The 14,280-nt window shown below is 28.9% G+C and overlaps 1 protein-coding gene and 2 pseudogenes across 8 annotated transcripts in view; 1 reads left to right on the top strand and 2 right to left on the bottom strand.

The window, feature by feature from the left end:
* Positions 1-14,280, top strand: part of LOC145187217 (putative ATP-dependent RNA helicase DDX60) — a 58,762-nt gene that overhangs the window by 34,280 nt on the left and 10,202 nt on the right. For 7 of the 8 annotated variants that reach the window (XM_090082417.1, XM_090082434.1, XM_090082456.1 and 4 more), the window contains 4 exons: positions 5,775-6,261; positions 6,491-6,596; positions 6,724-7,020; positions 13,557-13,710. In XM_090082417.1, coding sequence (XP_089938543.1) covers positions 5,775-6,261; positions 6,491-6,596; positions 6,724-7,020; positions 13,557-13,710 — 1,044 coding nt within the window. Of the gene's footprint in view, positions 1-5,356; positions 5,449-5,774; positions 6,262-6,490; positions 6,597-6,723; positions 7,021-13,556; positions 13,711-14,280 lie in introns of all 8 variants that reach the window. The other variant, XR_016450906.1, reaches the window with a different exon arrangement.
* LOC149892847 (uncharacterized) lies at positions 1,608-2,812 on the bottom strand (annotated as a pseudogene).
* On the bottom strand, positions 11,051-12,808 carry LOC149892846 (uncharacterized; annotated as a pseudogene).

The following is a 14,280-nucleotide window of genomic DNA, read 5'->3' as shown; positions in this document are numbered from 1 at the left end:
TTTTTTTTCTTAAAGTAAAAACTATTTAAAATTTTAGCTTTAATTTTATAAGAAATAATAATTTATCTTCAATTAATTTTTGTTTAAACAAATTATTTAGAAAAAAAATTGTAAAGTAGAGCGTATTTTAAAAGCAATCATTGCTTACTAAAATTAATGACTCATTTTCTCCCAACTTTTAAAATTGGAGATAGAACAAAATAATTCTAACCTCGCGATTTGTCAATAATTTGCAAGATTGACGCACATTAAAACCAGAACAACTAATAAAGATTGGAAAAAAAAGAAATTTCTGAAAACGATAGAGAAATAATAAAACACTCTATTATTTAGATTTTAAAGACATTTTAAATCTTTTGTGATAAATTAAAAAACTGTATGAATTCCAAACTCAAAATTATATAGCTTTTATAAATTAAAAATGTAACCACATTATTGCACTCATGTTTATTATCTGTAAATGACTGCTGTTAATTAAGTACTAATTAGTAAAGGTCTGCGTATCGTTATCGGTATGAACCGATAACGATATGAAACGATAACGAGATCAAACGATATGAGTTTGTCTATGAAACGATAATATCGGTTTAGTTATCGTTTGAACCGATAACCAAACGATAACTTATCGGTTGAAACGATATTATCGGCTTTTTTTATCGGTTTATCGGAATACATAAAAATAACGAGAATACCGATATTTATCGGTATAATAACGATATTTTTTACAATATTCCAATTTATTTTTTTTTTAAAATGCCAAATTTTAGTTCAAATATATCATAAATCTTCAAGTCGAGTCAAGATGTCGTTTTGCTTATCTTTACCGGTTTTAAAAGTTAATCCTTCCCAATTGCATATATTGTCTAGATGTCTAACTTCACAAAAATTCTGTAAAGAAAAAGTGAAGCAACACTGTTCTCCAAATTGAACTCCAAGTTGAAACACTCCCCACTCCTGATTTTTTTACATTTAATCAATCATATGCATTAGTAAACACAATGTATGTTGTCAAAAAAATCTGAACTAAGTGTTAAATATGTATACTTCCAAAATTAAAACGCATAATTTTTGGCTTTTTTTCTTCCAAAGTTTTAATAAAGTCAGCCATTATGGTTGTCAAAATAACCCATTAACATTTATTTATTTTATTTACAAAAAAACCATAATACAAATACATTTGTATCACAAATGATGTTTAAGTTAATGCTTGTTTAAATTAAAATTTACCGCAGCAGATTTTAGCTTTTCTCCATAACTTTTTTGTCCTATGTTTCTTTTATAGTTCATCAAAGTATTTTTAAATTTGTGATGAACTGATTCACCACATTGTTCTGCATAGCTACCTAAGCTAATATTATTGCAATCTACAAAGGTGAGAATGTGACACACTAAAATATGTATTTTCCATGAAACTGTCAAGTCATAGCTAAATACATCTTTTGTATATAGTTGAAGACTAGAAAATGAACTTTTGAAATCTTCAATTTTAACACAAATATCTGTACCCATTTCCAAACCAAACACAGCTGATTTCACTAATGAAAACTTACGCAAGCAACTCATTATTGGTAAAATATTGATTGCTGCAACTAAGGTAACATCCCTCTCCAAAATATCTAACAGGGGCATAAATCAATTATCATTGTTTCCATTTAAACCTACACCATGCTATCCTCTCATTAATATGTAATGTGTTTTCAACCAGCTTTGAAAAGCTGGCCAAACATATTAAAGCAAAGCATAAAGTTTATCCACAACTCCCATCATAATGTGAAGCTCAGGTGGAGGAACAATGTGTTCAAGAAAAGTTTCTTGATCTTCTTTTAAGTAAAGGAAATGAGGATTTATTTCATTTTTGTAATCCTGCATTTTCAATCTTTTTTTTCCACCATATACATTTTGATCATGACATAAGTCTATGGAGCCCAACGTTCTTAGTTTCCCTGCTTCAAGGGAGCATTCTCCTTCACAATACAGACAGGCATATTTCCCAGAGTGACTAGAAAGTTCTAAAAACACTATTTACACACTTTAGGTCAAATGGCATACTGAAATTTACTTCTTCTGGTTGAAGAAGTGCCAATAATTTTTGGAGGTTGCTATTATCCTCTAAGACCATCTCCATAATGGCAAGAATATAGGATTGCTTGACACCAGAATCTTCATATATTTCAAAGGAAGAATAATGATTTTTTGGATCAAAACCGTTAATAATAACTTTTAAGAAATTTTGACCACCATTTAAAGATATTCAGAGTTTCCTGCAATTCAGTCATTTTAACATTAATAATCAATTCTACAGCACTTCTTAGATTCCTTTGTAAAGTAGAACTTGATTTTTTGGTTTTATTTTTAGAGAGTTCTAATGAATTTGATAGCTCCATAATTTTTTGGATGATATGATTTACTTTCTTTCTTTTTGACTTAATTTCATTTACTCCAACTGTAACAGAGAGAAGATTTCCACCTGTAGAGATCCTGAACTGCTCTACACTTACAATGCTTTCACTCTCCATTTTATGCTTTAACAATCCAGATGCTACTTGTTCTGCATGTTTATCTCCAAGTGATTCACTAATATCAACGATATTGGTTACAGCTTTACTTTTGCAACAATCATAAGAAACTCCTCTAAAATTAATAGAAAGAATTTTATAACGGTTTTTGAAATAAGTAAAAACAATAAAAAACATATTGAATCAAACTATAAAATAACATTAAGAGAAAAAATGTTTTAACTGAACTTATTTTAACTTTATTTTTAAATTATAAAATCATAAATATAAATAATCTATACTAAGATTTAAATAGCAGAGTCCATAGATTTTTTCAGCTACATTTAAAGTATTTGACCCTGGCTAATTATTTGTCTGGATACATATCAGAGGTTTGCCTAATAGTACTCCTATTTACCTGAAATACATTACTTTCTATCAAATACATTATTCTACCTGAAGTATATTATATAATATCGATATGTATGTGTGTGTTAATATATATATATATATATATATATATATATATATATATATATATATATATATATATATATATATATATACATAAACATATATATACACATATATATATATATGTATATACATATATATATATATGTATATACATATATATATATATATATATTTATACATATATATATATATACATATATATATATACATATATATATATATATATACATATACATATATATATATACATACACACTGGCTAGAGAGTATATCAATAGACGCACACACACACTGGCTAGAGAGTATATATATATATATATATATATATTTATATATATATATATATATATATACATGTAAATATATACACACACACACGCACACACACACTGGCTAGAGAGTATATCAAAGGTACTTTAATCTATATATATATATTAACGGGTTATTTTGACAACCATAATGGCTGACTTTATTAAAACTTTGGAAGAAAAAAAGCCAAAAATTATGCGTTTTAATTTTGGAAGTATACATATTTAACACTTAGTTCAGATTTTTTTGACAACATACATTGTGTTTACTAATGCATATGATTGATTAAATGTAAAAAAATCAGGAGTGGGGAGTGTTTCAACTTGGAGTTCAATTTGGAGAACAGTGTTGCTTCACTTTTTCTTTACAGAATTTTTGTGAAGTTAGACATCTAGACAATATATGCAATTGGGAAGGATTAACTTTTAAAACCGGTAAAGATAAGCAAAACGACATCTTGACTCGACTTGAAGATTTATGATATATTTGAACTAAAATTTGGCATTTTAAAAAAAAAATAAATTGGAATATTGTAAAAAATATCGTTATTATACCGATAAATATCGGTATTCTCGTTATTTTTATGTATTCCGATAAACCGATAAAAAAAGCCGATAATATCGTTTCAACCGATAAGTTATCGTTTGGTTATCGGTTCAAACGATAAGTTATCGTTTCATTGACAAACTCATATCGTTTGATATCGTTTTCATTTCTTATCGTTATCGGTTCAAAATATCGGTTCATACCGATATACCGATAACGATACGCAGACCCTTAATAATTAGCTCAAAGGGAGTTGGTCAGCCCTCAAATCTAAACTGAGTGATAGAATGGTGGAAAGTTTATTTTTACAGTTCTCAGGATTTTTTTGTGAATATACTCTGGATCAATTGTACTCAGTATCACTGCACCGTGATGTTTGGCTGATAAATACTCTAGAAAAGGTTTTGAAAATATGGAAAAAAATTCCTTTTTATACATTATGATGACAAGCCATATTCTGTAATGCCTACTCGAGTTGTTTATGTAACAATCTTTAAACTTAAACTCCGATACTGACTCATATGGTGCAAAAGAAAATTGTAAAAATGCTGCCTTGTAAGATATTGCGGTGAACAAGCAATTGGTTAACTGCTATGACAAAATAAGTTTTGAACAATTAACAATTAAACGAGGGAAGTCAATTTAAAAATTATAACAAAAATGTTTGAAAATAGAGATGGAAATCCTTATCAAAAAAGAGATGGTTTCTAAAAATCAAGTTTGTTTGTTGCATGGCATTGAGTTACCTAAATTGATTCCAAATTTCGCATACATATTTCCTGATGACATTATTTTTAAAAGGTAAGCAAAGCAAAGGAAGTTTCAGTCGCTTAAAGAACGTAAAACCATGTATTTGTCAAATCCCAGCTCCACTTTAACTGTTTTCAGAAGATTTCAGCTCCATTATAAAACAAGCAGTAAAACAGTGAATTAGAACAGCAAACAAGACAGATATTGCAAAAACTCATAATTGCAAATAATGATTATCTAATTTGCGACCATTATCACATAAAATGGTTAGGCTTTTATCAGTTGACTTTAGGAAGAAAATTGTTGTGAGCTACTAACAACTTTTAAAAACATGTTAAAAAGTCTTTATATTATAATATGGTTTTTCCTGCCGAAAATTTAATTTTTTTTTTGGTTTTTTTACTTTACTTTATGAGGGAAAAACTTGTAATTAACAAGTTTAATTTTAGTTTTTTCCGTATTCTCTTATCAATTAAGATGTAAGTACATCAAATCAGTGTTTACTAAAGTTTCAATGCTTCATCTGTTTGTATGTGATGTGCTTTTCAACATTTACATATTTTTGCATACTTCACTTTTCTGAAATACTTGTTTATATTTTTATGGTTTTTCCTACACTTCAGAAATATTCCTTTTCATTTTTGGAAGATTTAAAAAGGAAAATTGGTTGTTTTTTTTAAATAAATTTTGCATTCTGATTAAAACTTCCCTGGAAAATAAATACACTTAAACCACTACCCAGATAAAAATTTTTTTTAAAAATTAACATTTTTATTTAGTTGTACATATGTTTTGTAAAGTTATTAATAACTGGTAAATGTATGCCTACAAATATGTGGTTTGCACAAGTTATATGACACAAATAACAAAAGTATGTAAAAGAATTGCTTGTGTTTTGTAAACGCTATTACTTTCTTAAAACACAAATGTCCATTCTAAATACATTTCTATGCTTCGTATTAAGTCTTTTCTGTTTATTTTTCTTTACTTTTCTATAATAACACCTATTTATTTCTATCTATTTTTTTGCGTTTTCCTTTTTTTTAATAGTTTGTTTTTTATATTTAATTTTGTTTTGCTTGTAGTTATTATGATGCTTTTTAGTAGTTGATAGATTTTTATCTCTCAGCCTTTGATAAACTTTTTATAAAAATTTAACTATTAATAAATTTGTTAGTTGTTTAAAAATACTTTTAGGTAAAGGTGTTTTAACTAAAGAAGATTTGAGTTACTTGCATGATAAGATAAAATCTACAGCGCCTAAGTTGCTTATGAAAGGAATACGTTATGGAATAGCCTATCATCATGCTGGACTAAATTATAAATTAAAATCAGCTGTTGAAATATTGTTCAGGAAGAGATTTCTCAATATTGTTGTGGCTACAACCACTCTTGCACTAGGTATTCATGTACCATGCAAAACAGTTGTAATTGCAGGTAATAGTTCTTTATTGGATCCTTTGATATTTCGACAAATGGCAGGTCGAGCTGGTCGTAGAGGTTTTGATATGGTTGGTAATGTTGTTTTCAATGGAGTTTCAGATACAAAGATATCTAACTTGGTTGCTGGAGATCTACCAGAAATTCTGGGAAATTTTCCAATAAATGTGTCTCTTTGCTTACGCCTATTTATTTTGGTTAATGGACATGCTAAAAAAGAAGCTTTCGAAAATACCCTTATAAGGTATATTGTTACACAATACGTCGTAGCATTGTGTAATGTAAAGTTATCTTTGTAGCATTTAATAAATTATGATAAATTATGATATTTAAATAATTATTTTATAAAATTATGCTGCATCATACTGTTAGATAAAAACAGTGCATGTAAATGTTAGGAAAAAAATAAATCTTGATTAACAAATGCATTATTGTTATGCTTCTTTGCATATCTTTCATTTTTACTTATTTAGAGCTTTGTCACTGCTAAAGCACCCATTATTGTTGAAAGAGCATCCTGAACTTGATTGTCAGTTTAAATACTTCTTCTTGTTTAGTATGCAGTTTCTTATCAGAGAAGTATGCTGCTACACTTTGTGTTTTTTTTATTAGATTTATTTTTAATAGAGACGCTTTTTTTCACTTTTAATGAAGTTTCCTGCTGTTTGGCAAGGAAATACAAATGAGTAACCTTTCATTCTTACAGGGTTTTTTGAAGCCTAATGGGGCACCACAAGGTTTAGCAGCATTAGCATCTCACCTGCATCATCATGAGCCATACAACTTTGCATTTATTGCTGTACTAAATTCTGGCCTCTTTCATGAGTTGTGTAGAAAAACAAAAAAGCGTCGCAATGGGATGTATCCAAGAAAGTTTCTTGAGAATTTGATTAATATTTTATCATATTTCTTTACAAACACTGAAGTTCATCCTCTTCTTGAACAAAAGAAACGTAGCACAAGCGTTCTCATATTAAAAAAACTTCCTGAAAGGTTTATACTGGTGAGAAATTTTTATTTTTCTGCAGTAGGCGCATTTTAAAGGTCATCTATTTTCTATAAATCAATCTAAGGTATATATCAGTGAGTGAGTGTGTCAATCTAAGGTATATATCTGTGCGTGAGTATATATATATATATATAATATATATATATATATATATATATATATATATATATATATATATATATATATATATATATATATATATATATATATATATATTTATATATTACAAATTATGTTTATGTTTCCAGTTAGAGTGCTCAATACAGCAAATTATAAGTAGAACGATTATATTGTTATTAGAGCAATATATTAGAGTGATGCATGTTGAGTGATTATTTTTATTAGTATTTTTATTATTATTATTATTGTTATTATAATTATTATCATTATTATTACTATTATTATTATTTTTATTATTTTTATTATTATTATTATTATTATTATTATTATTATTATTATTATTATTATTATTATTATTATTATTATTATTATTATTATTATTTATATTATTATTATTATTATTTTTATTGTTATTATTATTATTATTATTATTATTATTTTTATTGTTATTATTATTATTATTGTTATTATTATTATTATTATTATTGTTATTATTATTATTGTTATTATTGTTATTATTATTATTGTTATTATTGTTGTTATTATTATTATTATTATTATTATTATTATTATTATTGTTGTTATTATTATTATTATTATTATTATTATTATTATTATTATTATTATTATTATTATTATTATTGTTATTATTGTTTTTATTATTTTGTTAATATTACTATTATTATTATTATTGTTATTATTATTGTTATTATTACTATTATTATTATTAATGTTATTATTATTATAGCTTGTTTAATAGTTAGTTTAGTTGACATTACTTAAAGTTTGACGCAGTAACGATCTTCAGATGTTATAAATAGTAAAAAATCTATAAAAATAAAGAAAATTGGAAACTGGAAACGTGGTTAGTTGGAAACAATCAGGGCATCAGCGAATTATATATGCTACTTCAGACAGATTCTACAGCAATTCTTCTGTTTTCTTATGAACTACCCCAAAAATTACAAATAGTATGAATAATTCCGAAAAAGATCTAATATCTGTAACAACAGCGATGTCTCATTATAATTTTTGAGCGTTGTTCTAACGCTGCATTCACTGATTTCAAGTTGACGTCCGATTTCTCGATTGCTGAGACCACTTTTGTTCAGGTCAACAACTTGCCACTTTGTTTCAATTAATATGCTCCTTAAACCTATATTTTTGTTGTTGCAAATTTAAAGTTTTAACTAACTGTATTTCAAATGATATTTCTGCCACTTCAATTTATTCTTCTTATATTTTTTATTGACTATTGTTAATCAGCACAGAGTTTTTAACAAAAATTAACCAAAAAAGTTTTTCTCAAAGGAGTTAAACGAGTGTGCTAATATATTTTAAATAAGTGCGCTAATACTTTTGCACGCTAAATTTCAGACATTTTTCCGAGTAGTCATTAAACTTCTAATTAATAAAAAAAACAAGCAGGTTGACAATATTTGACATTGTATTTAAATTTAATTGATTTTACCTTTCATTTAAAAAAAAAAAAATTTAAAATTACTTTACAATTTATATTGATTTGAAGTTGTCTATAATAAAAAAGTTACGAGTGCGCTAATACTTTCTGGAAGCACTGTATAATAAATGATGAGAAATTTTATTTTTAAAAATTGTTTTTTAAGACCATGGCTAATTACAAAGCTTCTAAAGTACTCTGTTTGAGTTTGTCTTTTTTTTTAATTTTAATTTGGGTCATAACTGTTTTGCTTGCATGCTTGAGAGGACCATAAATTTTGAGGGATACAGGATGTAATAGAAATTTTTCAAAAATGAATTTTATGAGCTTTTGATAAAGCAATGTCAGATGCATTTTAAATTATGCATAATGAGGAAGACAAAGCATTTCTTGTATCCTTGCAAAATCCCTCCTGTTCCACTTTTGAGGTATGGAAAAGCATTAGGCCCTCTAGATATCTCGGAAAATAATTATAAAAATATTTAAAAACCAAAAAAAAAAGGAATACTAAAGATGTCAGGAAAAACCAATAAGCGGCTGCTTAAACTCCATCAGAACATTCGTCTAGTTTTTCCGCTTCTGAAACTGAATCAGTACCTAATGATGAACTTTTCAGTGTTTCCGCAATACTACCTCATCAGCTTCAAAATGGGCAAGGAATAACATTCTGATTCCAAAGTTTAACTTCACACTTGACTACATTAAGATTTGAACATAACAGAAGTGCGTTTCAGTTTCTTGCAATATGGCGCTGGTGATAAATCACTCTTCAATGAATCTATGACTGATCTCCGCAGTGAAATGGTTGTTTACTACACGAAGCTGTAAAGATTCACCACCGCGAACACTATGGCGAGCAATTGTGAATTGCCTTTCTTAATGGTAGTTAAAAAATAGAAGTGCAATTTTGAGCACCTTGAACTATGTACCACACCAGTGAATGACAAAGGGAATCTATTCAACTGAATTACCCACTTGAACCAAAGCGATTAAAGCAAAACATCCTAACTTTTCGACCATCTCATCAACAAAGAAGCAGAAACGGTTTAAGTTTTGCTGTCGATGCCACCTGCATTTTGACAAAGGGATCCAATTTACATTTAGTTTAGGAAAACTGCCATTCAAACGGAACTAGTGAATGACTATTCTGAGAGAGGAATAGATTTAATTTAAGTCTTCAACACTTATGTAACAAAAGACGAAAAGCAAATGCAATACCTCTTCCAGATCGTCAGTGTGCGTCAGAAAGTCTTTCCATAGACATTAAAGTGTCTATTAATGAAGTTTTGAAACAAGCAATCATTTCATAATAATATGTGAATTAAGTTCAAAATAACTTCGTCTTTGATTTGTTACAGTTTTCTTAGAGAAGAAACAAAGTATTACATCATTTTTTGCGCCTTTTATCGCAACAATGTTTTCCAAAATTTCGCCACTTCTAATTTTTTTTAAAGTTAAAAAGAAGTTTGCCAAAATGGTCCTTATGGGGAATAGAACAAAAGAAAATATGACCCAACTTAGTTTTCCACCTTTTTTTCATTCGGACCGATCTAATATATATAGTAAGATAAATAGATTACACAGATTAGATAGATTGCATGCAAAAAATGCTGAATGGTCGTTTACAGGGGTTTGTTTAAATTGAGCCCATAAGAGTAAAAGTGGACCAAGTCCATGTTTCTATATCGTTAGAAATAAGCGTTCTTAGTGTTTGCATATATTATAAATCAGTCATATGTAATATTATTGATGTCTAGTATCATTTTAAATCTTTTTTCTTAGACAACAAGATATGTGAAATGCACAAATAAATTTTTGAATAATTATTAATAATATAATAATAGTTATGGACTTGGTCCATTTTTTCTCTAAACATAATCAACAAATTGCTAAATCATTTTAGTGTAAAATCATGAACAAATTTCATATTATTCGTTTACAATAGCAATTCAAATTAAGATAAGTAGTACAAATTCATACTATGTTGTAAAAAAACACAATTACTATTTACTAATTATCGGCAAAAATAGTCCTCATTATTACAAACAGTACAATAAAAACCACACGAATTTACTGATCATCATCGCCGCTGTCATCAAGCAGTTCATCTTCTAGTACATCCTTGTTGTGACCGCTGTGTTCCAACTTTTGATAGAAGTCATGATAGATGGGAGGAATATACTTTAAGAGTTTCATTAGATCTGAGTATTTTTCTTTGCTCAGTTTTGTTGCTCTACAGTACAGTGGAGCCAAACTCACTTCACTAAGATTTGTTTGACGTCCGCGTTTCGCTAGCGAAATGAAACTGAATGATGCGTCATCATCTAAAGAGTATTTAAAGAACAGTTTGTATGGCTCGTTCTTTCTAAGTTGCAGCCATTGCATATCCAGCCAGTTGACTTTCTGATCACTCTCATCCACTTTCCAATTTGTAATTAATTTCAATTAGGGCTCCACACTCTTGAAATTATCAGTGCTTAATCTTGCAACACTGAAGCGCTTCTTTATAGAGCAGTTCTCGATCAATTTGTGCCACTGTTCTGGCACGAAGATCTCTGTGGATTTTGGTTTTGCTCTCTCAATTATTCCAAAATCTGCATCGTTAGGCAAATAAGAATGCCCAGAGACCATAAACTTATGATTCACCAGTTCAATACTCGTCGTCTGCGTCAAATGCATCCATAACAGTGCAATTTTTATATTTCGATTTTGGCCGCCGCACGAGTCGCTGAATGCTGTAATAGACGTAATATCCCTATTTGCCAGATTTTGACAATATGCCAATAAGCATGAACCGATCTCACCTGCACCTCGTGAGGCTGTTCCCTCATGCCTTACATTCATCACTGGATTGTCATTTTTAAGGTCATGAATCCCTAGATTATACACTGATAATTGCCGGCAATAATAAACTTCATTGGTTGTAAGGCAAGGCAATGACATGACCTTTTGCAGGTCAAAACAAAAAGATGCATATTTATTGTCTTCATTTTCCTTTTCTAGTTTTAAGGATTGACGTGCCTTCTCTGCTTTGCGCAAATGAATCTCATGCGCTGCTTTTAGTTGAGATTTTTTGTGTTCAGTTTTTTCTATTTCAATGTCTGTTTTAAAAATGTCACATTTCTTGCACGTATCTTTTAGTGGCTGATGGAACGTCAAGTTAAATTCATGATTAAAAATGTCCCGAAATTTCCACTCTTTTTGGGGTTCGACTGAATCCTGTATGCATTTTTCTCTATACATGTCGTACATAGTGGATACCGTCAAATGAGCAGGTAGAAAGCGGCGAGATGCACTGTGACTTCTAGTATAGTGACTTTCGTATGTGGGAAACATGCGAATATGATCTTTAATGCGAGTGATGTGTTCCTCATGAATGCGTGTCTTGTGATCATATTTTCCTCGTCCATCTTTGCCTGACACACCACCATTCTCCCGTTGGTTGACTAACGCACGATTTAGTCGACCGCTGCTAATGTCAAATATCGCCTAGAAGTATGGTTTGCAAACAGTAACGGGCTTATTATCTGCAAACACAGAGTATACTCGTGCAAAATCCTTTGCATGTTTTTTTTCATTTTTCGTAATTTTGTTTTTTCTTACTCTTGGTCGTCTACGTTCTACTGTTGATTGTTTCACGCAGCCAGCAAGAAACAGATTTTGTGCATCAAAATCTCCCAATTTCCAGAAATTTTCAAACAGAGTTTTAGTCTGCTCTAATGTCAAATTTTCAGCACATTTGTTTTTGCAACTGTGATTTATTAAATAATGTTCGTTTAATTTCTTAGCTTTTTGTAACGTTCCGCCATGCTTTACATATTCGCTACCTGTATTTCGTAAGCGCTTAATCACATTTTTCTTCCAGTTCGTTACACAACGTTTTCGTTTTCGAGGGCGTTGATCGGTTACAATCGGAGATTCAGTTGTTACAATCGGAGATTCAGTTGTTACAATCGGAGATTCAACTGCTACAACCGGTGAATTATCGGCTACAATCGGAGATTCAGCTGCTAATGTAGAACGTTCTGTCTGTATATCTGCTGCTAAGTTAGGATCTGCAATTGTTGTATCTGTAGCTAGAGATCTCTGAACCTTCTTGCACTTTATCAATGCCAGTGACACCATGTGTGCGGCTCGTGAATGCATGTTTACACTATTCTACAATAAATATTTTTTAAATATTACATACATTCAGAATATTATTAGAAAGAATAATGTACATGTACACAACATGCATGCAAGTGCTCCCCTAGCTAGATGTTATTAAAGCCACAAAATAGACCTTTCTAAAGAGGCTGTAACTTTGGTAGTGACAGACTATTATATCTACTGTCTAACAAATCAATATTTATATTCCTGCTGAGAGCAATTGAATAAATCTTATATTATCGCTCACCAAATTATTTCAGTTTTGTCACTTTATAAAGTGTGAAAGTGCTGTATACTTCACTATATTAATATAAAACCATAATCAGATATTCATTTAAAGCATCTTACCTGTACAAATGTTATTCTTGTTCTAACATAGTAATAATAATTCTAAGAAAATGTGTAGTTTATGTGGTCTTGAATCTTGATTTCTTACATTAAAGCACTATCAATGGACTTGGTCCACTATTACTCTCTATACCTGGTGATTTATTGTTAGAGTAAAAATGTGCTGCCCTCTGTTGAATAAGAAATAAATGTGTTACGGACTAGGTCCATTTTTGCTCTAAAAATATAGCAAATTTTTAGCAGTTTTACATACATAAGGGTCATTTGAAAAAAATTGGACTTGGTCCACTTTTACTCTCATAGGCTCAATTGTTCTCAGGGTATATATCTTTCATATCACTTACTTTTTATATGTCAATTTGGTAATGTGATAGCAGTTTGTGAGAAATCAAAGTTTTTAAGATATTATATAAGTTAGAGTTTGGGAAAGCTTTGTGTTTTTTGTGTTTTATAGGAAATTCTAAGATACAATAACCGAGTAGAACTTGTTTACAACATGTATTTGCTATTAATGTCAAAACACATAAATAAAGCATTAGACGAAGATAATAGCTTGCCGTTGTCAGGTATCAAGTTCAAGTCATCTCGTGGATCTAAAGTTCCTGAAGGTATTTCTGTATACATAACTTTTTTCGTTGTAATACTTTGGCATATCACAAACTTTTTCTCATTTATAATACTGCTTGTATAGCATTTTTATAGCTTGTGTAGCAATTATATAGCTTGTATAGCATATATATATATATATATATATATATATATATATATATATATATATATATATATATATATATATATATATATATATATATATATATGTTTGTATAGCATTTTCTCCAAAAAGAATGCTGGCCTTATGTATTTTTTCTCTGTCGTCGTCTCTTTCTGTCTTTTTTTTTTTTTGAAAACTTTTGCTTTTTTGAATTAATTATCATATTTAGAATTAATTATAATTAATTACAAGTAATGAATTTGTTTTTTATATATGGCTTATAGTTAAATCCTTTAATGAACGATATCCCTTTAAAAATGTAAGTGGTAGTAAATATTTCAAGAAAGATATTACTTTATTTTAATTTATTAGATAAATTTCTTTAGTTGCCATCTTTTATAAATAATTCACTTTCACATTTTTCAGTCACTAAGATTGCAGTGATTTGTCTCAAACTGCAATACAA

Source organism: Hydra viridissima, unplaced genomic scaffold (genome assembly GCF_058129835.1).
Source record: "Hydra viridissima isolate aposymbiotic clone 2 unplaced genomic scaffold, HvirCarnegie_v1 scaffold_1, whole genome shotgun sequence".
NCBI lineage: Eukaryota > Metazoa > Cnidaria > Hydrozoa > Anthoathecata > Hydridae > Hydra > Hydra viridissima.
This window is presented reverse-complemented; position numbering and strand designations above follow the sequence as displayed.